Source organism: Lagopus leucura, unplaced genomic scaffold, assembly GCF_019238085.1.
Source record: "Lagopus leucura isolate 7727_CA_CO unplaced genomic scaffold, USGS_WTPT01 Super-Scaffold_100015, whole genome shotgun sequence".
In the NCBI taxonomy this organism is placed as follows: Eukaryota; Metazoa; Chordata; class Aves; order Galliformes; family Phasianidae; genus Lagopus; species Lagopus leucura.
Genome location: NW_024962269.1, coordinates 7,618,293 through 7,644,904, shown reverse-complemented (window position 1 = coordinate 7,644,904; position 26,612 = coordinate 7,618,293). Strand labels below are relative to the sequence as shown.

At 42.2% G+C, this 26,612-nt stretch overlaps 1 protein-coding gene across 1 annotated transcript in view; it reads left to right on the top strand.

Moving 5' to 3' along the window:
- Window positions 1–335: 335 nt before the first annotated feature.
- The window catches only part of FBN1 (fibrillin 1), a 145,796-nt gene continuing 119,519 nt past the window's right edge, over window positions 336–26,612 (top strand). Inside the window, exons 1-5 of the mRNA XM_042875783.1 lie at window positions 336–508; window positions 13,516–13,598; window positions 14,498–14,596; window positions 21,500–21,595; window positions 23,151–23,246. Coding sequence (XP_042731717.1) covers window positions 336–508; window positions 13,516–13,598; window positions 14,498–14,596; window positions 21,500–21,595; window positions 23,151–23,246 — 547 coding nt within the window. The remainder of the gene's footprint in view (window positions 509–13,515; window positions 13,599–14,497; window positions 14,597–21,499; window positions 21,596–23,150; window positions 23,247–26,612) is intronic.

Here is a 26,612-nt window from a genome sequence, read left to right as displayed (position 1 = left end):
GCGGCGGCCGCGGGCGGTCCGCGGCGAGTGCGGGAGCCCCGAGACCGCCGTCCGTCGAGGGAGGGTGGAGGGAGCGCGGCCGCGAGCGGCCCCTCGCCATCCCGCGCGTCCGCCGCCTCCCGCGGGCGGGCAGCGCCGGGCTGGCCGGGGGCCGGCGGGGGCGGGGGGCTCGGGGCGGCCGTGCCCGCTCCCCCCCTGACGTCCCTTCGTCCCTTTTCTCCACGCAGCTCACTTCGAGGGAGCTCGGCCGAGGCGGCGCGGCGGGAACCGGCGGACTTCAGCGGCGGAGAGGAGGAGGCGGCGGCCGCTCGGAGCCCGGGGGCTCGGGGGACGCGATGTGGCGGGGGCGGCTGCTGGGGATCGCCCTGGGAGTTGCCGTGCTGTGGGCGTCCCAGGCGGGCGCCGCCGCCGCCGCCGGGCACTCCGAGGGGACGAGCGCCAAGGAGCTGCGGGCCAGCCGGGCCAAGAGGAGAGGGCAGGGCGGCGGCGGGCACGACGCGCTCAAAGGGTAGGTGCGGGGTGTTCCCGTGAGGGGATGGGGCTGCCGGGGGCCCCCGGGCTGCGGGGCGGCTCGGGCGGGGGGCGTCGGGCACCGTCCGCGGCATTCCCGGGGAGCGGAGCCTCTCCGCCTTGCACGCTGCGCGGCGTCCCGGGCCGGAGAGCCGCCGCACAGCGGGGCCGCTGAGGCGGCCGCCGGGAGGGGCGCGGGCGGCACGCTGCGGGCTCGCGCATTCCTCCCGCGTCCCCCGTCCCTCTTTGCAAAGGAGGGGAGCCGCGCGGAGGCCCGCGTGCTCGTCCCCTCAGCGGTCGGTCCCCACCGCCGCCTTCAGGCTTCTGCCTGCGCGTCGCCCCGTTGCTCGGCGGGCTCCGCTTATCTGCCGCTGTTCGTGACCTGAGGAGAGGCGGAGCGGGGACGGCTCGCGGCGGTGCTGTCTGGTGCTTGCTCCGAGGGAGCCTGCGTTCGTTAGAGCCTGAGAGCACCGTGAGGCACTGTGGTGCGCGCCTGGCGCGGCGCTCTCAGGACGAGCAAAGCTGCGTCAGGCAGAATACTTTCTGATTCCTAACGGAGCACCTTTCTGATGCGAAAATAGTCGTTCGGTCAGCTGAAAGGTATCGCGTGTGCGTGCAGCTGATAACTGAGTTTGCTGTGAGGTTGAAAGCCTCGCAGCAGTGGAAGGGAAAATAAAAGAGAGGTTTGGTTCCTCGAGTGCTCTGATGGAGCTCCTCAGCCCGCAGCCAGATGGCTCCTGGTCAGGCAGGGGGCAGATGTGACACAGAGGGTACAGAGGTAGCTGTGCCGTGGTAAGGATGCAAAGGATTTTCTCAGTTTTCTTGGCTTCCCCAGAAGGAGTTGTTAGAACTTTATTTTTTTAGAGGCCTTGATGAGAATGCCTTAATTTCTTGCTAATCTCCTGATCCTTGTGTTGTAATTTTATTTATATGCAGATTTGAAATCTTGGCTTTTTTTTCCTACCGGGAAGGGTTGATGTTTCGGTGTTTCTTCCACAGCAATGTGTGCAAGCTGTAGGCATTGCTTTTCAGGGATCTGTGGTAGGGTTGGGCTCATTTCATTTCCTCATACCTTGTCACCAGAGGAGCAGCTGGACAAAGCAGATCTTCTCTTTGATAAAGGATGTTCTTGAAGTTAAGGGCTATTATAGCAAAGTTTTTCAGGCTAACTGCAAGTAATAAAAATTTGTAAGGAAATACGTTTACCAGAAAGCACCTTTTTTTTTCCAAGGTGTTTTAGTAAATTTCCTCATTTTAGAACTCTAAGTCAATATCAGACTGACAAACACCATTTTCTGACCTCTGGGACAAAGTATGCCACGCAACTCATGGGCACTGCCCAGATGGCCTTAGTGGGAGATGGAGGCACATAGCAGAGGATACGTGTCTTTGTTGAGTTGCTGTGCTGTTCAGACCGTGATAAAGATATATAATAAAACAGATGGTATTTCACTGTTAATTATTTTGGGAAGCTAAAATGGGTTAGGGTGAGTATTCAGTCTTATGGCTCCTGTGTTTGCTGAAGCCTCCACTTACTGTGTACTTTGCAACAGTTCTTCATTTTAATGTGAGTTACACATCAGCGTGGTAATCCACAATGCTGGCGATAACGGTGTATCAAATTCAGGTATCCTGCATCTTGGAATAATACAGTTCTGAGAGAGTGCCCTTGGGAGGGCAGATTCTTAGGTAGCGTAATTTCGAGATCTGAGATACAGGAATGACAAAGCAAGCTGTTAGTTTGGTTGATAGGCCTTTTTTGTAAGTCTCATTTGAGGCTGAGAGTGCCCAGGCTGCTTGGAGGAGGTGGAAATCCTTTGTTAACACACAGTCCTCTATCTTTGTGGGGAGAATCCCACATGACATGGCCCATTTGGAAAGGAGCATTTCCTTAGGTGTGGTAGCGTGCTGTACGGAATGAATAAAGAGAATTGTTATTTTAACAGACAAGGTTGGAGCTAATTCTTTGAAAATCCAGATGGAAAACATATTTTGAATGGACAGGAACTGCATATACATTAGACAGGGAGAATTCATTATTGAATGGACTAGAACACTAAAAATACAATTTTGCAAGGAGGTTTTTTAACGTGTTCATCAGCACAAATACATTTGGGAATCTGAGAGTTGTATTACAAGTCATAACAGCTGCTGGGAAACTGTATTTGATGTTATTGTAGATGACTAAGACTTTCTTTTCTTGTTTTTTTTTGTTTTTTTTTTTCTTGAAGTGAACTCTTGCTCTCATGCTAAGAGCACGAGGATACATTCTTAGATAAATCCTTAAAGTTTAGACATCGTAGGTGTTTGATTGTAATGACTACTGGAAGTGTCTTAGCATTAAAAAAACATTAAAAAAAAAGTGGGGGAGGTCTCTGTGAATATTGGATCTTTTTTTGCAACAGCGAAGAAGCCTGAGGTCTGCTGGTTTGTTTCTAGGAATTTATCATCATCTTTTACTGCAGGCTGTTGATTGCAGATGTTTGCTGTCTTTCCTGTGACCTTTGTCTTATGGTTGATGCCAGCGCGTTCTCCAATCACATACTGCGGTTCTATAAGTATGTTTTAGCTGTAATGATTATAAATGCAGTGGGAAAGCTTGCTGACTTAAAGCTTGCTGCTCATGTAGTTAGAATTGATCTGGCTGTGAGGACATCAGCAAGGAAGTCTTTGTAATGCCATGTGTTTGCACGTGGTGCCTGTTGCCTCTGAGTGATCGCAGAGCAATCAGAATAAAGATAGTAATTATCTCAGCACATGACGAAATTCATCATCTTCATATTCCCCCTTCACAGAAACGTAGCTGGAATCTGTCGTGGTTCAGCAAGTTAAAATAATAAGCATCTTATCGAGACACTTTCATCTTCAGATCCCTAAGGCTTTAGCACAAAGGCATTGAGCCTTTATCCTTCTACTTCTTAAGCATTGAAATGTATAGCACTGATTTTTCAATGAAAACTACAAAACTGGGCCGTGAATGGGGAGGTCTTCCTAAACAGTGTGTACTTGAAGAAAACCATTTATATGACTCAATCGTTGGAATAGAAAGTCAAAGATAAATTACAGGCAGTTTGATTGGTACTTGGTGGAATACAGGAAGTACTGTGCTTCAAGATCCGAGCATTAATTAAGATTTCCCATTTGCTGATGATGCCAGACAAGGACCTCAAGTTCAGTGAGGATCAATCAGTTCTTAGTAAGTTTTTAAATAACGTTTTTCAGCCTCTCATCAGTATAATGGCCAAGGAAAGCAATTATTTGCCTAACAAGTAACTCAGCAGAAATTTTGAAAGAACTAAAACTTCTTCAAGATACCTGAATTGTGGCATGCATGTAGTTCAGATGCTCCTTAAATACATTTGTGCAGGAGTGGTTTAATTTCATGGTCGTTACTAAGGGGAAATGATAGTGAATATTGCAGAACGTAATAGTTAGCTCCACTGCAATTCATAAACTCACAGATTAAAGCTATTCAACAGGCAGTTGGTCTTCTTGGAGCAATCTCTATTGGTTGTACTCTAACAATGAAATTCACAGGTTTTCTGATAGGCTTCCTTGAATAAACTCAGTTGGATTTGTGCATCACCACTCAGAAATAAAACAGATCTTATAAACCTATAACATAATTCCAGTATTCAAGTATATAATTAAGGCTTCTGGTTTTCCTTTTAAACCAATATTTACCACTAAAAGCTTGCTGAAGAAAAGCAGACTTTCTGTACCGGTAAATATTGGTTTATACTGAAAAACCTCAAACATTTTTCGTACCACTTTTGGCCTGCACACCTCTGGCTGCTGGTGCCACGCTTTGCCAGCGTCCCTCTGTGAGCAGGAGGGAGGCCGGGATTCTACTTTTGCTGTTATTCTTATAGTATTATTCTGTACATAAATGGCAATCTAATAAGGAGAGAAATGAGTTTGTCGGTGTTGGCATCGCGTCCTGTCTGCCTGGTCGCTTGCTCCCAGGATGTGGTTTGGTGTCAGTGTGACTTTCTCTGGGGAGCAGGATGCAGGGCACTGGCTGTTATCAGAGCTTGCTGAAGGGCTCATGCTGAGAGGGATAACATATTATTTTCCATTTTAATCGTGATAGATGTCCTCCTCACTGCCACAAGGTGGTTTAGTTATGTTTTTGAATATACTAGTTAAGCATTGTATGTAAATTTTAAATGCATTTAATGAGAGCTATCTGACAGTAGTGTGCCCTGTGTTTCTTTATCCAGAGCCAGGAGCAGTGCAGGAGCTCCCATGATGGCATTCGTCTTGTAGCTCCACGTTGTTCTTGAGCCTGAAGGCAGACATTAAAAAGTAAATAAATCTCCAGGCCTACGTAATCCTAGTGCTCTCCACTGAGATTTCCAAATCCTGTCATTTGGACACCGTCTCTTTAAAATGGCCTTAATCCAGTCTATAATCTATGGTTTATGGGGTTGGACTCCCAGGCCTGTATGGATTGTAGCTCAGAATTAGGATGCAATGCATTTTGGGCATGCCCATGAAAAGCCATCCTATGGTGTAAACTTTTGGTGAGTACTGTCCCAGGTTGCCTTTCACAGGTGACACACATGCATCTGTTACCAGCCTCTCAGCCTGTCTTCCCCCGTGAGCTTTTCTCATATCATACTGCAGCTGGACTGAAGTAGTTTTGATCTGTTCTGCGTCTGTTATTTGAAATCTGAATCAGATCCCCTCCCTCCCAAATACATCAGAAAAATACTTCTGAATTATTTGGTGTTTATTTTCCATTGACGATAATAAGTCACAACAAGAGCAAACAGAAGAAAAGGGCTACGATAAGCAGTGCAGCAATCTTCTTGACATACTCTGTGAAACATGGTTGCGTTGGAAATATTGTAGTATTGGCTCAGGGGCCAAGACAACATGTTGATGATCAGGAGTTGGATGTAGTTCCTTTCCTTTCTTCCCTTCTTTCACTTACTTAATTTATGTATTTATTTAGTTACTTTGCCCCAGGTTGCTCTTACCTGTATCAGGTTGGCCTGCTGCCCTCACCCAGGTGCTGCTAAATGGATCTCAGCTGGCCTGCCATCACTTTGTGCTTAGTCTCCAGGTGGAGAATTTCATTTTGGGTTTGCCACTTTGTGTCCATTGTAGGAAGGAACATTATTGTTCTCCATCCAGGATGTGTCCTTCGAAAGCTGTGGCTATGAATAGCTGGCTGGCAAGTTAGAATGAGAGTTGTGCTACATTTCTTGCTCCAAAAATAAGAGATGTGGATTACGCTGTTTCTTTCCACGTTTTCCAGGTAATCATTTTCTTCCTTGGATACATGATGGGTCTCACCTTGTGCAGGGTTGTCTGCCCAGACCCTTTCTGCTCTCAGTTTGTGGAAGTTTTGTTGAACTTTTCTCAAGTGGCAGATGGTGTTAGCTCTGCAGGATGTGTAAAAGACTGAGGGGAAGAACAGCACCTGTGGAGGGGGCATCTGGAATGTAGAGAATTATCTATGGTTACAGTGCAGGTTTGCAGGGAGGATTGTTTACAGGAGACTGAAGAAGCCAAATCATGGTTCTGAAAATATATTCCTCAATAAAGGGGTAGTTTAAGATTTGCAAAAGTAAACTTCTCCTTTGTTGACAGCCAGTACAACTTCATTTTGTGTTCAGAGGTCATCCAGTCTGATCTAGATATGCTTGCTGTATTACCTGACTGAGCTGCTCTACGTGACAGCATTTGGGACTGCAGTGGGCTTGAGGCTACTGACTTTGAAGCATGGGGCTGCCCTCAAGTCTTTGGAACCAATGGGAGAATTGCTGGGCCAAGGTTTGGCAGGAATGGTCTGGCTGTCTAATATATTTACAGTGACTCTTATTGAATGAAATAGCAGCTTCTGTTTTCCTAATGCCTATTTTCCTTTCCTGCAATGTGTCGTTCAGCTGTGCTGCTCGCTTCAAACAGTCTTGTTTGTCATCATTTATCTTCCATCCTGCAAATGTGAATGCTTTCTGTATAAACTTCAGTGCAAGTTTTGACAAGGGCCACTTTAAACACATACATGGATTTAGCAGCCTGGATATTAGAACAGTAGTATACGAACTATTTAGCTGCAGGGATCACCAGAACTTCCTCTTGATGTAAGCACATTGGCTAGTCAGAAGCCATCTCTCCTTAAACAAGACTTCAGGAGTTAGGGATATTTGAATGTATACATATGGAAGTAGTCAGAAATTAATCATGAGCTTTTTCTCTCGCAGTAGGATCACCTTCCATCTTGTTAGTCTTCATTTCCATCCTGAATCCTAAAGACAAAGAAGACATCGATGCATCTATGTCACTTTGGTCTTACTCCCCAGACTCAGTAAATATTTTTGTAAAATGGAACAATTGTGGCCTGGAGTGTTTCTGATTATCCATTGCACTCCGCTGGAAAATATATTCTAGCTCTTCAGTCTTGTATTGTGGATGTCTCTTTTGATTGTTTTCTCCTCAATTCTGATTTTCCCACTTCAGTTTAATTTTTATTTTATTTTATTTTATTTTATTTTAGAATTTCAGACCTACAGAAACGCCTCATTTATGCTAAGGTTGATGTGTAGATTGATTCTTCCTGTGTCTGTATTTCTTTTTTTTTATCGCAGCTCTTTAAAGTTTGAGCTTTTCTCTGGAAGGTACCCTGGAAGGCAAAATGGAGCTATTAAATTAAAACCTGTGCTTTCTGCGTTTGCGTGTCCATAGTCATTGAAGTATGAAGGAGTTCCAGCTTTTATCTGGAAGAATATTTTGAATGTTGACTTGCTGGAGAATCTTTTGTTTTCCTTTTTACTTTTCATTTTATGAAATGATTCATGACCATTAAAGCCTCAAAAATACCGAAAGAAAGCCGCAGTTCTTTTGTCTACAGGCTTAATCATTTTCATCCTCTTCTTCAAGCTTCCCTCTTTCTCGTGTTTTGCTGGAGGACATCAGAATATCCAGTGATGTTCAGCTGAGGTTTCAAAATAGAATTTGTTTCCTTTCAGGAACGCTATTTTTCTGCCTCTTTTCTCTTTGTTTTTCCCTTTCTTTGTTTTTCCCTCTGATTTTTTCCTCTTCCCTCTGTATACGAAGTAAACTACCAGTGACTGCTGGGGACAAGGTGAACGGGAACTTGGGATCACCAGCAGGGTGTTCCCATTGCACGATAGCTAATATACAGTTAACTGACCTTTCAAAACCACAGCATTGCTATCCCAGCTTGGAGAGAGTCAGAGGGTAGGAGACAGAGTGTGATGGAGGGAGGAGGAGGAGAGCTTCTGTCTTAGCAAGAATAAATCTTCCAGTAGCCTACGAGAGAGCATTTTAAAGTACGAGTTAGAGGAGCTGCTTAACACCCAAGGGCATTTGCTGACAAGCATTGATACAGCTGTCAGGTTTATGAGACTCTCTCTGTGAGCTCTTGGATGCCCTCCGAGGAGGGATGGCATAGCACCAGCCCATCCCAGACTCCCACATGCCACACACAGTTCCTGTGCTGCTGGCCCATCAGTGCACGGCACGGGCTGGCAAATCCTGTGCTAGCTGGTAGCCTGGAAGATTGTTAGAGGTCCACCTGCATTGATATCAGCAGTTGCAAAGCGAGTGCTGGAAGCGGTGCGGGAGCTGCAACCTCACCTCTTCCTGCACCCCCAAAGGAAGTGATGTCTGGAGGGCTGAGCACTGCCCTAGAGCCACAGCTACTGCTTTTTCCTGTGGGGTGCTGTGTAGGGACACCAGGGTAGAAAGACTCCGATTTCTTTGGCTCTGAATGCACTTTGTAATAATGATATTTTGTTCTAATTATTAAATATTTTATTATCATTATCGTTATTATTCTTTTATTTTTAATGTGACTTAAGGGAGTACCTGCTGGGTCCCAGCTATGCTCGTCTTGTCCAGCAGACGGTGTTTGTGGCGGCATACTTTTTTTATTTACATGCCCTGTACAGCCATGTAAATTGGGTGTCACTCTGGACCCACTGACATTCTCATGTGGAACAATGAGGGAATACGTGCCAAAAACGCGTCTGTCCCTGGCTGTGAATGGGAACAAAGCCTGGCTGTCAGGTTAGATGAGTCTGTCCGTGGAAAAGACACAGGCAGATTTTCAGAGCAAGCGTGGAAGAATTCATTTAATGTCAAATACTGCTGTGGGATTGCTGTATTTAGCTGTCACAGTGTGATGGAAGTTAGGGTTAGAAAAGTGTTCAGTCTTGCTGCAGGAAACTTGCGTGTCATTCTGAACTCTTGACTTGTATATAGGCCGGAGCCAAAGACACCCGTAGAGCTGCTCAGCATGTTATTTTTCTTGTTGAACTGAGCCAGGATTCTGGGACAGCGGTATCCTTACTGTCAGAGTGAGAAATAGTTATCGTATTAGGCTCTCTGCATGGCACAAACATCCAGGCTCACTTATTGCTTGGCAAAAATAAGTATATCAAAAGCAATCCCTTGTGTGTAAAACACGTATTTTGCTTAAAAATGTGTACTTTGTGGGATAGCAGGAACTCAGTTTCTTTTGTTTGTTCTGAGTCTAGCATTGTTTCTGAGATTTTCCTTTTACGTGATTGAAATTTGGCTCAGCCCCTGCTCAGGGCAGGTGAACTTAGGTTGGGTTGCTTCCAGCTCTGCCCAGTCACTCTGAGCATCTTGAAGGATGGAAGTTCTTGAATCTGTGGGAAAGTTGAGTAAAGCTGCAGCACAGTCAACAGGTTGGGGCCAATCTTTGCTTTTAGCATTTGCTCTGAGGTGCTGAGGAGTTTGGGAAGGTATGTAAAGCTGTTTTACAGCAAAAGGTAGAGATACGATTATGTGTCTCTGGAAAAAAAGAGTGAAAGTTGCTCCTTTTCACGTTCCAGAGCTACTGTTTCTTAGTGTGTTGGTTAGAGTCTGACTTAAAGAGACACATTTTTAAGTGCAGAATACCATTTTTTTTCAATGCAGTTTGTCATTATTTTAACTCTCTGTGCAAGCAAGGAAGCCCCGCTCAAATTCTAGCTGGAAAGGATCAGCAAATAATTTTGTTGTCAGTTTTAGCAAGTACGGGTCCTATGCTCACAAGAAGAAAAGTAGGCAACTGCTTCTCTAAAAATAACTGTTGGCTGACAGTACTGCTTTAAATTGCCTCTCTTCTGCCAGAAAGCTGTGTCTCTACATTATGTTAAACATAGGCCAGCTGCTGCAGCCAAGGAGTTAATCAAAATTGTTCATTAGGCCACGAGGAATCCCCGTGTGTGTGCACAGGGAGCGAAGAGGGACGTGGGAGTGAAGAGAAACCTTCCCCAGCGCCCTGGCTCAGGTCTGTCTGGAGTTCAGCCGTCCCCTGCCCACTCTGTCTGGTCTCTCTGTCTCATTTACCCCAGACCCACGCTTTGGGCTTGATTCAACCTGGGTTACACCAGTGTTGGCCGGCGCATGGCAGTGCTGCTGTCCGGCTGTCTGCCCGAAGCCTCACACGCAGCACTGCCAGAAGCTCTTCCTGCCTTGGGAGCGGCTGATGGGCGATGCTGTCTTCAGGAGAGGGGTCCTGGGCAGGGCGAACGGCGACACGCAGCAACAGGACGCCCCTGGATGGGCTGCAGGGCCCAGGGAGGGCGCAGCGATGCTGCAGGTACCTGCTCCTGTGCTGGGTGGTCCCTTCTCAGCGGGGATGGAGCTTCCCTGCGGTAATTCCTAAAGAAATCTGCTGGTTTGGTGCATGCAGATCTTGTCAGCCAAGCTTGTCGTTTTCAAACATTAATTATTGCAATTTCCAGATGCATGTTTTTCTCTCTGCTATTTTTTAGTGGATGACTAATGTCTTTTGATAATTATTCAACTCACTTTGCTACTGAATTCGTACTTATGTATCATCAAAGACATAATTTCTTGTTTATTTTGGATGTCTTCGATGAAACTCTGGATATCAGTCAGTGTCTCTCAGCACTGCGCCATTACATAAATCCTTAATGATTTACAAGTTTAGAAGTGACTAAAATAAAGTGAAAGTCTTTCCTCTGAATCTTCCCTTTCTTCCTGCAAGAAAAGCCTCCAGAAATTCCCCCCCCAAACCTTCCTTGAAATTAAGAGCATAAATTATCAATCTGGGAAAGGAGGTCATTATTTTATCCAGTTTATAGCCCAAAACAAGGGGGGGGCTGGGAAGATCAGTCGGATTTTTTTTTTTTTAACCATTTCAGACACAGTTCACTCTTTACAAGGCTGCAGGAGCTGTTGAACCTTTGTTTTTCAGTGAGTTGTCTCCTTGGCTCCTGACACTACTACATTGGCTGGGACCGCAAGAGCTTTCAAAAGCATGACTTGCTCTGCAGATATGGGATTGTCTGTCCCTGCCATCTTTGTCTCCATGCTGGGCTTTGTGGTGAGAGTGCTGAGTTATAGGAAATAGGTTCCTATTTAGCGAGAGGGGTGAGGTTGTGCTTTAAGAGGGCTGTGTAGGTGCATTTTTTCCTGCTTTCCCATTACAATTCAGGTTTTATTACTAAACTCGGTAGTGCTGTTTGTGAGAACAGTTTTATAAGAATATAAAATGCTTCTTTAGTATTCATAGCCTATAATATCAGCGGGAAAATGCATTCTATTAAATGCAGTAGTGCTTAACTACTTAAATTAAATACCACGATAGAGCCTTTGAAATTTGATAGATGGTGTCCGTGATTTAGCATGAGGTAAATTGTTATCCCCTTAAATGCTTTATTTATTTACAGGCACTTACTGGCCTAGTGTCTGATCACCTCATAAATATCAATGAAAGTAACTTTCAAACTTAACTCCTTTTAAAGATTTTACAAATAGGCACAAGGAGAAAACACCTCCTCCCTCTGAAAGAAGGCTACAGTAGAGCTCAGAATTTAATACAGGTTTCTTTTATAAGCTAGACAGCAGCTTTCTGACGAAAAAGTGTTCCACTGGAAAATACACTTGTCAGACTCAGACTGTTCCATGCAAGTACAGTTTGATGACTTTTTTTCTTCTTCTTTTTTCTCTTCTGAAAGCTAAGCAAGCTGGCTCAAAGTTGGAGCTTTTGGGTGTATGGCGTAGTCTACCATGTGGACAGCCTCAAGGCTCTCAGGGTCTCTGACTTCACAATTGCTGGCACATCTAGGTTTTCCAGAGCGCCATTTTGGAAGCAGATTTTAAAAATCGGGTTTCCCCGTGACTCAAAAGTCTGCTCCTGGCTCTTAACTTGGACCAGATGGTCCCCAAAACCAACTACTTGCTGAGACTGAAATTTAACAGAGCATCTGCATATCACTTTATGATCAGCTGGTTACAGATTATTAACAACCTGGATCAGTAATGGGTGGTTTATGCCTGTAGTTGTAGCAGGTAGCAACAAATCCATTCTGTCTTAGTAAGTTCCATTATTTCTTCTGACCGGAGAAGGTGAAAAGCAATCTCACTTGTCTGCTTGCCAGTCTTACTTGGCAGATGATCATGGAGCAACATTTGGCATTGATGAACAGGGAACTCTAGGAAAGTTACATGGTTATAGCCCTGCAGGGAAGTAGCTGACATTACTAAAACTGAATACATCGGAATTATATGAATAAGAAGACTGCAGGAAGGGAAAAGGGCCCTGCAACATGCCCAGTTGTGTTGCTCACAGTCTCAGTTACCACTTTGTAATTACAGAAGATCAGTGGAAGATAATGGTAATGTTTGCATTGACTTAAATGTTTCTGAGCAAGCACTTAGTGAAAATATTAGGTGTCACCAAAGTTGGGGTAATCAGGGTACTTGAAATTGTATTAACAGTGCAAATCCCTAAATAAATACAGTAAAAAATCTTGTTATGTAGAAAATGTGCATAAATGAATGTTTGTATATACTAAGATTGTTTTTCTTAAGTTGCCTCACCATATGAGGTAACTGCTGTTTACTTACTTTGCAATACCAGAGATGAAGAATTTTGTGAAAGAGAAAGGGCAAAATCATAATGAAGAAACCTTTCCTGAAACAATAAGCACTTTAAATCTGTCTCTAATCTGTATATAACATTTTAAAATAGCAGTTTCTGGGAAGGAAGTACTAGTTTATAGCCAGCTTTAGTTCCGCTAATCTATTGAGTAATTCCTCAGAATAGTTATACAGGCTGTAAAATTTTCCTTAAGATTATGAAACACAGCAAAAGGAGGCAGTTTTTTCTTTTTCAGAGGTGTGCCTTACTGGCTTTATATACACGGAGAGTTGCATTAAATAAATGTGACTTAGGTTTTAAAGAAGTGATTACTGTGTGGCATAGAACAGTTTCCATTTTTCTGTTTTTACCAATGAAATCATGGTAGGGCTGGTGTCACGTCCCTTCAGCTTTTGATAGAGACTCTTCTGAGATCCTTATTTGAAAGAGCAAATATTGATGAGGGGGATAAGATGGAAAAAAAATCATGTGGATCCATCATTTGAGAAGTTCAGTAAGTTCTCATTGCAGTAGGTCCTTCACCTGCGTTTCACATGAACCTTGTCTGTCTACATGCACATCCTTGATTTTTTTATAGCAACTCATTTTTGTTATGCATAACTGGGCTCATTTATTTGGCTTATGTCACGATTGGCATGATTTCACTCATACATACATGCAAAGTGTTGCTCAGAGACAAAGCAGGGAACAGTAATAATGCTACAAAGTGAAGAAGCGAAAACAATACAAAGCTTAGAAGTTATGATGCAAAATGCTCCTCCATGTTCACTAATAGATTTTGTATTTAAAGGGTAGTTCTGCTGCAAAACCCTGTGAGGTATTTTTTTTTTTTATATGGCCTGATAGAAGACAATTTTGTCCATTCTTTTCCTGTTGTTCACATGTTACTGATTTGATTTTTTATTTTATGTCATCTTTAATACATAAAAGTATGTGTCACCTAAAAAACCTAATGGTCATAGGCATACGGTTCTGCTAAAAACATACCACACTTCAAGATTTAATTATTGAAATGTATTTTGCAGTGATTTACTTTTTCCATCTTTATGATTCTAGTTTTAAAACACTTTTCTGAGCAAAAATAAGAAATCGTCTTTTTTTTTTTCCAGACCAAATGTGTGTGGATCACGTTACAATGCTTACTGTTGCCCTGGATGGAAAACTTTACCTGGTGGAAACCAATGCATAGTCCGTAAGTAAATCTAGTTGTATGTTATGACTGAGGTTTATCTTTGTCCCTGTATGTCAGAGTATTTTTAATTGTATTCCAGAACTGAAATGTGTTTCTGTATGGTTTCAATAGCAGCTACACATCATTTCTTTACTGTTTTAAATATTTTAAGCTAATATACAAAGTTTTGTGGGCTACAATATAGTGATGTGATACCAGTATTTAACAAAGGATTAATCTCATCCACATGTTCTGTTTAAGTCTGTGGTAAAGCGATCCAAGGAGTGTGTGGACTCTCAGGAGCGAGTAGCTGTGGAATATGTTAATCTATTTAAGTAAATGGAAGGAGGCAGGGCCAGCAAGTACATTTACTCTGCTTGTTTGGACCATCTCCCTGAAATGTATACATAGGGACATCAGTGTATACATATGTTCATCATGTTGCTGTATGTGTAGTCACACATAATGGTATGTTGTACCGTAAGCAGTTCCCGAAGGCGATAAGATCCTCTTCAGAGATACTGAGGCAGTTTGCTCTCATGGGAATTGTTACACTGCTGTATCTGTGGTGCAGAAATAAAGGGAGCATTGTAATGCTGCATCTAAGCCATCCTTCCTCCAGGAGGGCTTTGGGAAAATGCACCGCACTTTCCATTTTCTAAGGAAACCTGCCTATGTATTTAATGCAGTCTGTGATATGTTCCTATCGTAAGAGACTACAATCCCAAGTGTTAGCTGTCCGTTATAGAGACGAAGATGAATGGAAGGAACCTTCTTGGAATCCGTTGTATGCAATTTAATGAGTTTACATGTGTTTTTGTCGTGGTGCTAAATACATATTTTCTATCAGGTCCTTGGGTTTTTTTAATGTGTTTTGGGGTTTTTAAAGCAAGTTTTAAAGGTATTTGTTTTATTTGTAGCAATTTGCAGACATTCCTGTGGGGATGGATTTTGCTCTAGACCAAACATGTGCACATGCCCAAATGGTCAGATAGCCCCCTCCTGTGGCTCAAAATCAAGTAAGTATTGCTTCTTTGTCTTTTATATTGCTCTTTTGAGCCCATCAGGTTGGTAAGGTGCATAAGATACTTCAGTGCTCAGCATTTAAGACAAATAGCATCTGAGTCACCAGGCGTACATCAACACAGGAAAGACAGTGAGCGTAGCCTTCTGTGTTGAAACTGAAGAATGACTCAGAAGCTACCTATTGAAGATGCTTTTTGTTGGCTAAGTTAGTTTTATTATAAGTTATGTTTATTTGTCAGTTTGTAATACTAAATCCCAGTCTTAGTTTGCTTTCTGGAAAATATCATATCTCTCTTCAACATTAGAGGTGTACAGATATGCCGTTGTAATGAGAGAGAGAGATCTCTGCTGGCAATTGGCTGAATTTATCTTGCTTTGTAATTCTGCTATCACTGTAGCCAGACACTATTCTATTGCTTACACATGTAGGCCTACTGATTTGCAGCAAATTAATCAAGTGCTATAGGACTTCCTTGGTACATATCTACTGTATCTAATGCTGCTGACCTCATTAGAGTGACACTTCTGTAGATGCTGGAGGTACAGAACAGGTCAAAGTTTTTAAATGAAACAGCTTTTCATCTGAAAAATTCAGATGCTTTGGAAACAAAAATTTTCAGAGATGACTTTTCTAGAAATGTTTGGATTTCAGTTATTCAAGGAATGTTTCCCAGACCCAGAATAAAATGGGTAAAGTGAAATTCATACAGTGAGCAAACCAACTCAGTGGTTAATCTTGAACATCTGATTATGAAGTAGGATCATGCTTAGGATAGTCTCTCCATTCATATATGAGATGCCAGCTTTAATCTCCACTGTACTCTCATTTGAATATGGTGTTTGTCTCTTTGAATATAGTTGGGGGAAACTTTTCCACACAAATGCCTATAACGATCTGAACAACATATTAACTGAAGTCAGTGGGGAAGTCTGTAACGTTAAGCAAAACTATAATTCTTTTCATTTTGAATATCTCCCTGATCTTAATGTGTGGCCTGCTTGTCCCTATATTCTACCTTGCTGTTTTCCTGCTTTCCTAGCTGAAGAGTTTTCCCACATAACCGACCACTTCAGTTTGTGGCTTTAGCATCCTTTTCATGCAGTAACAGTGGAAAAACAATAACAACTGTGGAATGTAATGGAATGGCATGTACTAAAATGGTAAATATTGTTCTTCATAGTTCAACCCCTCTCTCGTGCTCCTGCAATGCCTGTTAGGAGAGGCTGGAGTGAGGAGAGTTTGGAGCTGTGGAGCTCCAGAGAGTACTGGGAGGAGAAAGAGTGCAAAATCTGCACAAGTGTCTGTGTTTATCCCTGCCTGGGTTTGCAGCTACTGTTTTACCAGGTGCATCTGCCTTGATCCTGTAAGCTAGTAAAGAAAATCATGACCTTCTCCCAAGTCCTTTCCAGAGTACAGAAGGAGAAGTACATCCCTACATCTGTTACATGTTTTGGCACCTTTGTAAAAGACGGGAATGAGTGGGCTTTAGTATTACCTCATTTTTTCTTAGGCCACACTGAAGTACTTTATGAGTCAAGACTTAGAAGCAAAATAGAGTATGAGTAAAGTTACAGTTGTTCCTGTGGTTTTTTTCTTATAAATTGTACCATTTGTCTCCATAGTTTTAACCTTCATTGGAGTTGCATGCACAGATAAATGGTCCACAGAGCACTTTACTACTGTTGGTATTCAAGAAGCTTTTAATGCCTATACCAGTTAGCTATTTTGGTTACTTTCTCTAAGAATGTATGTTCTACCAATTTTAAGCTTTAATCAGTGCTGACATCCTCTTCTTTACACTGCTGTATGTGTCTATAAGGCTCACATTAAAATTGCTTTTTTGTAAACTGTACCAAAACATTTAGCAGTGGAGTAAAAACATATAAACATATTGTTTATATCTTCCTTAATTAGTGCAATAGTTTCAGATACTCTTTTACGTGTCTTTTTACATCACCTCTACTTAGTAAAGCAAACCAATCCTAAGTGGAAAAGTGTCTTGAGTAGTTGTAGAGAGAAATTACTGCTTCTGTGCACTCTTGTGTAATAACTTTTATGACCCAGCACCTCATTAGGACTTACAGAACATACAATTTCTGAAAGTCATTTGCTCTGTTGGCACTGCAGACAAAGCCCATGAATGCATATTTACACAATAGACCACAGTGGCTTAGATCTGCTATTAGGAAACAAAGGAAACATAAACATAAAAAATACCATTTGACATCAAAGGGTTACTGTCAACTCACATTGGCTACAGTTAATATTTTGTCGGTATATGCATCCATAAACCAATCTATTAATCACACTTTAACAAATGAGAAAAAATTCTACTCAAGTAATACAAGAAAATCAGAAGTGGATGATGTCCAATCAGTATGCTGGTGTAATTAGCACGCTGACTGAGTCATATCAAATGATCTGTCAATTCATTTTATACTGTGTAAAAATCTAGTGAATGCCAAAAGTCAGAGTATTGCAGGAGTGCTAAGTTAGGTGCCTTGCCCTGAATGCTGGCAGGTAGATAAATGCCAGTTGTCTTTTTCTGTATATGTAGATGTTGCTTTACATCTCAGGTTTAAACAAGTTTGTTATATTTAAAGTACAAATAACAGAAGGTAAAAATACCAGGACTTCACACAATTAAAAATATGGGCCCTGATACATGAGATGTGCTTGAGTCTTCCTTTGAATATTTTAAGCTATATCTGTGTTTAGTACTTAAGAAATCAGTAGTGATTACAGGTTTTAATTTGTGCACAACCGTAGTCAGAAACCTAACTCAGAATAGCTCTGACAGGCTTCTTGTCTGCTGGACTCAAATGGTGCAGACTGAAAAGCAAAACATAGCCTCTGACTTTGATTCGTACGCAGGTCACTTGTTGGGACTTTTCTGGTTACGAATCAGCTTTAGGAATCTGATTCGTGGTTGAAAAGATCAACTGGTGGTTTTCTCAGCAGGGATTTTCATGACATCAGTGAACTTGCTGGCTGAGTAGTGGTTGTTTCTCAGTAATTCTTGAATTTTTGGGGTTTGTTTACAGTGGGCGTGGAGATAGCATTGCCACATGCGGAGGCATCCCTCAACCTGCTGCGCGTGAGTCTGACGCTGCAGTGCATAGGGTGGGGAAGGCAGTCTGCCCTTTTGGGCTGGCTGAGGCAGAAAGGCTTTAACTGATGGGGTTCTTATGAAGGGAGACCCGTGGCTGCAGGTGGGTGCTGAGGGAGCAGCTGAGGGGAGGGGTGCCTGCTGCTCCCAGCAGGCTGGTACACTGCCCAAGCTCAACATGGGGCCTGCTCCGCTCCCCCTGCCGCTGGCTCAGCCAAGCACAGAGCTGGTCAGTCAGTCAGTGCGTGCTGTCACAGCCATCCTTCTGAGGTTTCCTCTGAGATTGGGCGGGAAGCCTTGAGGCTCTCAGGTCTGCACCGCGGAGGCTGCTCCCTGAGGTGGTGTGGGAGATGTCTGCTCAGCCAGAGCTCAGCACCTTGATTTATTCTGCTGCTGTCAGAGGTGGTGAAAAGCCTCGATTTTTGAAAGTTTCCGAAGTTTTTGAGGCTGCTGTGGGTTTTCTCAGGCAGCTGCTGCCTCGCGTGGATGCAGCCCTGCATCCCGGCCTGGTGCTGGCTGCCATCTCCTGACTCAGTCACTCGACAGAGAAAGCATGCTGAGCATCTGGGATGCAGTGAGGCCATCATTCCTTGTTTACAGCTCCTGGCAGGCAAAGCCCTGCGTCATGCACAGCCAGGCTGGGAGCGTTTCCTCAGCAGTGGCATGGAGAGATGAGACAGCTTCTCCTGTGGAGTGCCCCGGGCTCCAGGCACCAGGTTCTGCTCCTCAGGTTTTTCACCCCCATATTTTTTAGCTGATACTGCTGAGCTGATGGTGTGGGTGTGTTACCTTCTGGCTGCTTAGTGATCCCCTGAATGTTTTGGGAGCAGTTGTGATGTGGTGGTGTACTCTGTATGGATGAAGTTTTTGCTCAGATTTGCTTGGAATTTACTAAGACAGTCAGAAACTGTGATGTTTAAATGCGCAGCGTGTCGTTTCTCTTTGGTAATCAGTACAAACATTGCCCACACACAGTGTGCGTGGATGTACTTGATCTTGCCGTCTCTTTTGCAGGTTTATAAAGCTGCATTCCTGCCGTTGCCTCTGTTTTGATTTGAGAAATTTCCATTGCAGACTGTTTACAAAACGAACCTGAAAGAGAATGATAATTTATTAAGAGCAATAACTTGTTAATGTTAGAAAGAAAAGGCAAAGCTGGAAGAATAGACTTGCCATCCTTACAGTAATTCCTGTGCTTTTTCCTCTAGTCTCAGTCAGTGCAGTACCTTGGGACAGGTTATTTCGTTTAGTGGAATATCTCTACTGACACAGATGGAGTTGTTGATATAGCTGAGGCTCTGGACCTGCAGTAGTATGCTACTTTTCAAAAATGCAGCCTTAAAATCGTCATCTAAGCTCCAGACAGACTTTTGCATGTTTTTCTATAAACTTTTGGAAGGGTAATATTTCAGAATAGTCAGTATTATTTTGGAAATACTGTTTTCAACATTCCTGTAAAAGACGACAGAAAATTATTAGTTTACTGACTCGATGTCACTGATTTCATTGCATAGTAATAAGAGGGAAAGATCACTGATTAGAATAGTTCATTTTAGTAATTACGATGGGTTGTCCCAGCATTCTCTCCTGTAATGATTTTAGTTTAAAAAGGAGGAAGAAATATTTTACCTTGGAAAAGTTCCTTTGAGAAGCAGTAAGACAAATTATGGAAACTTTTGTGTGTGTGCGTTATGTGTAAAACCACTCCTTATCCCAAAATGGGGAAATATACTTTACTGTTACTTGAACAAATAATACGAAAATCATCATATAAGCTACTGCTAACCTTTTTATCTCAAATGTAGTTCAAACTATTTAAATGGCTTTGGTCTTCATGTGGGAATGGAAATTAGCTCTTGGCATAGCTTGCTCTAATTGAAATCAGTTTGTGGTTTTTAAGTTCCTTCCCTGCTTGACAGATGATATCATTTCCTATGCTTTTTGTAATCCCCTCTGTTTTTCTAAGATTGTATAAAGCTAAGTTGAACTACACATTTTAAAGAAACTATACACCTTTTTCTGACCTACTTAGGACATTGTCCAAAAATCTTCACCAGATGCTCACCCTGTATTTGCAGACAATTTCTCTTTTTGTTGAGGAATGTTAGCACATTTTTGTTGCCTGAAGTACATCCAAAGATGTATCGTAAATATTAGACACAAAGGAAATGTGAGGTAGAGTGCTTACCTTTATAATTGAGGAATTAAGTGTACCGGTGTTTCAAATGCTAGATTATTTTAAATCCTTTTTTTATTTGCATGTTTAACTTGTATTCTGTGGATTCATATCTCTGTAGATGGCAATACAGTTAAAATTATTAATTCTGCTTTTAAAAAAAAGATTCCATTCACATACTTTTAAATTGTAAAAAGCCAAACAATGCTTAAGGGCTTTGTGCAACAGGAAAAATTCAGTGGTTGGCATGGCACCTGTTAGCAGCAGGCTTTGGCAGTACATGCAATTTGTATTTTTCTGACCTGAGCATTTCAGACAGCATGGGGTAGGTATCCAGTGCTCCATCACAACCTACTAAAATGCTGATCTCCCGTAATCCTATCTGGGGAGGAGCCTTTCATGTGGTTCCTGTTAAGAGGGAAAGCATTTCCCGGCTGCGTACTTGTGTGCCTGCCCCTGTTAGCAGCTGTGTCAGGCAGTGGGAGCTGTGAGGAGGACTTTGCCGAGAGGCCTGCCTGCTGCTCTGTGCCTGATGAAAAGCTTTAAGTTGTTCCTGACCTCTAGTTAAAAAGCATATTTGTCCTTATTATTAGAAAAACGCAGCACATGCTTTTATGCTTTACTGGCGTTGGACTTGGCCTGCATGCTAATCGTTACAAATGGTGGGGCTGCTGCTGAGGAGAGCAGGCTGTGCTACTCCCCGGCCTCTGCTCCTGGCAGGAAAGGTCTTTGGCTCTGGGGAAGTGCTGTCTGTGAGCTCTGCAGGCACAGGAGCTAGCAGCAGCTTTATGGAGCGGTGGTGCGAGCCCATAGAATTACCCTGTAACTTTACCTTCTTGTACAAGAAGTCCTACCTCGGCAGATCAACTTCTGATACTGTGTGTTCTGGCAGAGCCAGGCTGTCCTCAGGAGCTTTCTTATTTCTTTCCCTTTAATGCTTCCTTTTCCCATTGCCCGTATGATAACACTGTTACTCCTTGGTGATATCTAGCAGAAGTTCAGTACTTCAGTACTCTTTTCAGTGGTGAGTGGAGACAGGACGAGGGGAAACGGCCGGAAACTGCAGCTTAGGAAGTTCCACACAAATGTGCACAGGAACTTCTTTACAGTGAGGTGACGGAGCACTGGAACAGGCTGCCCAGGGAGGTCGAGGAGTCTCCTTCTCTGGAGATGTTCAAGACCTGCCTGGATGCCTACCTGTGTGACCTGCTGTAGGGAACCTGCTTTGGCAGGGGGGTTGGACTCGATGATCTCTGGAGGTCCCTTCCAACCCCTACAATTCTGTGATACTTTCCCCTAACTGATGATCTCTTTGCAACACTGGGAGCTAGGAGATGAATTCTGCAGATTCATGCTTCGTAGGAAGTGCTGCTGACTTCAGTGAGTGAAGGTAGTGTCAAATTCTTGCACTGCAGCTTGTAGTTGTTAGGAACTGTAGATCAGTGTTGTTTTCTGTACTGCTATTTTAAATACATCTTAAAATATGCATCTTCTGTTTCTAGTACTGCTTTCTAGTTCATATAATCAGTCCCTGAAGAAATCCCCTAGCAGATAGTTGTATGTTTCTGCTTGGCTTGGTTTAACTCAGGAAAATCTTTTTTCCTTTCAAGTACAACACTGTAACATCCGGTGCATGAATGGAGGTAGCTGTAGTGATGACCACTGCCTCTGTCAGAAGGGATATACAGGAACGCATTGTGGACAGCGTAAGTACATTTTATTAGTAGAGATACTGTGTATAATCAAGTAATTCTAAGGTATGTGAACTGGATGCCTTTAACACTAAATTTCAGCTGGTATTGAGCTTGTTTTTGATCAGGTACAGTGGAATTTTACAGGAAAACACATGACTTTGTAATGAGTGCCGAGTGAATTCTTTCTGATCGGTGCTATTAAAATAAACATCATGTGAATTCATAATAATTGGATATAACTTGATCCTGCAGTTCTCACACTGCCATAATTCCTGTTGACCTCCAGGGCTTTACACTCACTAGAGCAAGAGGCCATAAATAGAGAATTTACATGGGATTCAATTTTCATCTTAGATAACATTGAGCTTTTTAATACAAAGCCTCTTTTTTGTTTTAGGGATTTATCTAAGAGTTGGTTCTTACACTCTACAAGTTTTACTTATTTTGATATTGTCTCGATACAGTCGATCGACATAGTTTTTGTTTCCTCAATCAATCCTGAACCAACAACATTCCTGGATTTGCTGCTTGAAGCCTCTCCCAAACTGATTATGGTGGTCCCTTGCTGCTCTTGGCTAGAATGCTGTGAAGAAACTCAAATAAGGATGTACATGCTGCTTTTAACCAAGGCTGTCGTGTTGCTATCTAGTGAACTATTGGTCTGACAGAGAAAATGTGTTTAGCTTATTTAATGAAAACCTTTTGTGCTCTGTCAAAGTCAATGGCACACTTTACATGAACTTCAGTGAGACCAGGAATTTACTCTAATAATCTGGAAGAGGATCACATGGTGAAAGGATTAAGAATTATATTTCTGCCTTCCCTGTGAAATATCAAGTGGATAAAAGAGGATAAATGGAAACGTTCCTTCTACTGCAGTGAACGTGAACGGAACAAAGAATAACATTACTCAATGAGCATCAAATTGTACTTAAAAACCCTTTTTTCATGTGAATGTTACATTTTCTGATTATTTTTGAAGGAAATTGCTTTTGGAGTTTATTATGAGGAAAACGGCTCTAGTGACTATGTAGTTCAGGGAATCATGGATTAACTAAATCAGAATAGACACTGATTGCATATTGCTCTCCTGTTTGGTATCATGGATTATTAAACACCAGTAACAAGCCTTTTAAAACAGAATTTTTGTTTTTATTTTTTTAAATGATGGCAGAGTAGTGAATGCACGGCTAAATGTGCTTGAATATCAGAAACACCTCTGAGAATTTGAAGGTGCATTTTTCACCTGCACCTTCTATGAGCAATCTCTACTTTTTCTGTGCTTCTTTGTTGAGAGTTTGAAAGAAACGTTATTTCAGTGTTGTGGAATTGTCAGGTCATCAAAGAGGCTCTGAGAGGTCAGAGGAACTGTGGTTATTAGCATGTTTACGTTATACCTCCTTGAAAAGATGAATTCATTATACTAATGAGGCCAGGAAATAGCAAAGGATTCTAGAAAAAACATGTCCTGTTTTTTACTAGTTTACCTGAGCTGGTTAGGCATGTAGTTTCCTATTTTTCTGGGAATAATATAGTAAAGACTACTTTTACCTTCCCTTTGATACAGCTGTCTGTGAAAATGGATGTCTTAACGGAGGAAGATGCGTTGCCCCAAACCGCTGTGCATGCACATATGGATTTACTGGACCCCAGTGTGAAAGAGGTATGTGGAAGAGCTGACAAATGAAAACTATTGATGGTTGCTTTTACCCAAGCTTTGATTTAGTTATTAAGTCATCAGAAGAGCCGTTTGCATCTCTCTGATATGTTTGCTTACCAGTGATAAGTAGCACCTTGCCTCTGTGTTTCGTGTGTTATATTATGGCAGAGGTTATTCAGTTCTGCTTCCCATCTTGCACAGCTGTACTGTTATCCAACTGCCAACTGCCTCATCTGGTATATGCTTTTTGTTTCATGATATTCAACCAATTTAGTTGTTCATTTGAGAGAGATACAGCAAGGAATACTGAGGCATAAGCCTTCTGTTAAATTTTATAATCTTTAAAATAATACATTTTCATTTGATAGAGTTAGCAGTTGATCTATTTCATTGAAAGTCTCATTCTTCAGCAAGAAGAATGGAAAATGTTGTCTTTGGTTAAAAGCTTGGAGTTTGGAAAAATAAAACCATGACATTAGGTTATGGTTGTTTTGAGTATTTCTACAAATCTGTTGAATTTCAAGCAGTTACTGTTTGTTTGTTCTCCATGGGTGAAGGTTTGAGCCTTCAGTCTGGAGCTGTGCAAGTTCTGAACGGGGTTATTCAATGCTGCTTTTATGTTGCCTAATCTGCAGTGGCCAGTTTGACTCCACCTGATTGGGCTGAAGCCTGCTAACAGCTTCAGTCAGTCCCTCAGGGCTCCTTCCTAGTGTCGGGTGGAGTGTGAAACTGGTGACACAAAGCCCTTTGAGCCAAGTCATACTGTCATGGAATCCCTTACATGTCTTTGAGCGCAATTGAAGTGGAAAGCTGTAGTCTGTAGGTGCCATCCGTGAGCAGTTTTTACTTAGAACATGTGCTTGATCCTGTAGTTATCAGTAAAAGAGAACATACACATTAATACAGTGCAGTATTTCTAGTGAAAGATCACTGCAGTACTGAAGCCAAGTGATAGTCATATCTTCCCAGAAAACCTCTGACAGTTGGCTTCTTTCACAGGGATTCTCTCCAGCCTCTCTACCTAGCTGAGCTAATATGTTCCCCTCCTCTAAAAAAGGGTGTGGTGTTTTTTTGGTCCCAGAATCACATTATCCCATCAGAAAAATGTTTTCTGAAGATAACTTTTCAAGTATAAGCTCATGCTGATCTTAGTAGGCTTGCACTGTTCAGCACGTGCACCTGTGTGGTCATTAGGGACTTGTCTGGCTGCATATGATTTTACACATCTGTCAACTAAGAAAGAGATCCATATTTTGGATCTTGCTCTGGAATGTTATGTGGATTTGTGATGTTCCCTAGTGGGCTTCTGATGTATATGCGTGGATGGCCATTTTCCAGTAAATAAATTGACAAGTTTCATGCCCTGCAAAGAGATTTCTTTTTTTTTTTTTTTTTTTTTTTTTTTTAAATAACCAAAGCTTGGAAAGGGAAAAAATGGGAAATTACTCAAGAGAAATAGCCTCTGAACCTATCCCATTTCTGGGAGAAGTAGGAGAGGCAGATTGTTGTGAAAATACCATTTATCAATATAAATGTGATGTGAAGTGCTACAGTTTTGTGACATGCATATTTTCCATGTGTTTGGCTGTGGCTTGACTTCTAGGATATGCCATGCCACAGGATAACAGTGATGTAAGTAATTTACCACTGCATATCACACAGTGCTTTGCTCTGCAAGCACTGGCTAACAGTAAGAGCGGCAGAGTGTTTGTGGTGTGTATGTCACAGAGCCAGGTGTACTCCAGCCATTGCTGCGTGTGTCGTAGCTTAGAACTGTCTTGAATAAAAAGTGTTGAGGCAACCAGATCTAGGGAGGTTGTTCTAATAACCAGATATGGAAAACAATGAAAATGTTCCTGGTGTTTGAGCCAGTTTCTGAAGTTCAGCAGCACATTGCTTTGTTTTATGTCTGATGTTTTAATTTTCCATACATTTGGCCCGTATTTGTAAGACTAATTAGCTTGGTTGGTAGTACCTCAGTAAATGCTGACCATATGATTGTTAATGAATATTTACAAGACTTCTTTGTCAATGGTTTCAAATACATGCATAATGAAAGAGCTTATCTGGTAAAAGACCTACTGTTTCACAGTGCAGCAAATTCCATCACACCTGTGGCATCAGCAGTTTTGTGTATTTATTTTTTCGGGGAGAAGCACTGAAGAGTTTCAGCCCACAAATTACTTTCTGTGTGGCTTAGAAGTGTTAATGTTGGTATAAAGCTCCACAAAATATGATCAAAAGGAGTTTTTACAATCACTACTATCAGTGGAGTTCCTCTTCATGTTCTGGGAGAGTGCATATCGTGTCACCAGTGAGAAATGCGTTGTGAGGGCTGGACTGATAACTGCGATGCGGCTGAGTCCATCACGTGTATCATTAGCTCCTAAGCTGTGTCTGTGTGCTTGGTGCCCTTCCAGAGCAGGGGGAGCCTCCTGAGCACACTGACAAGTGTATGCAGGTGTATCATAAACACGATGGAGCTGCTTTTCCTTTGAGATAATGTTCATCAAAAAGGTGAACTTGACGCAAGCTGAACAGTAAAAAACTAGTGGAGTTGGGAAATGCTTCCTACAGCAATTTAAGATATGTTTAATATACACAGTCCAGAAAGGAAAATATTTCATGCATATTGACTCAGTTAAAATTTGAACTTTAGCCATTCATTCTGGAAGGTGCTGAGTTCTCTGGCTGTGATCCGGTGATGGGCTTTGACGTGCATTTAAATGCAAACTTGAGATGTCAATGTGCATAATGTTATTCAAATGCTTAAGGGTCTTGCTGGATTATGGCCAAAGCCTTCAGAGTCAGTCCTGAGTTCTGAGAGGTGTGCCTGAGTTGTGTACTCAGCTTGAAGCATATCATTTAGTCGTATTGCTGACAAAAATAAATCACAGGCTATAGAAAAGTTAAGGTGCAAGCAAACCTAAATTTCTTCTGCTGGGTTAAGAAATGGATGCCACCTTTACACCGTTTAACTTTCAATAATGAATGAGGTACAGATTTTGCAGTTCCTTTAAGAGTCACTGAAGAGACTGAGTCAGAGATTTAGCTTAGCTTTCCCTGAGGATGATTCAGAACATCGCCAGCTCTTTTTGTTGTCTGTAAATAGAGCCTGGGGAATTGAGCTAGCTGCATTAGATGCCCACTTTGGAATCGTTTGAAAACATCCCTCTCTCATGCATTTGATGAAAGTCCTGAGTGATGTCCAAAAGAGATGTTACAGACTCAGAGAGATCAGACATCCCAATCAGATTTGATAGAACGATGTCCTCCCAATTAATGCATAATAGCAATCTCAACCTCTTTGAATCTCTTTTCCTTTGGACGTTTGGATAGTTGCAGAGTCACTTCCATAGAATATAAAAT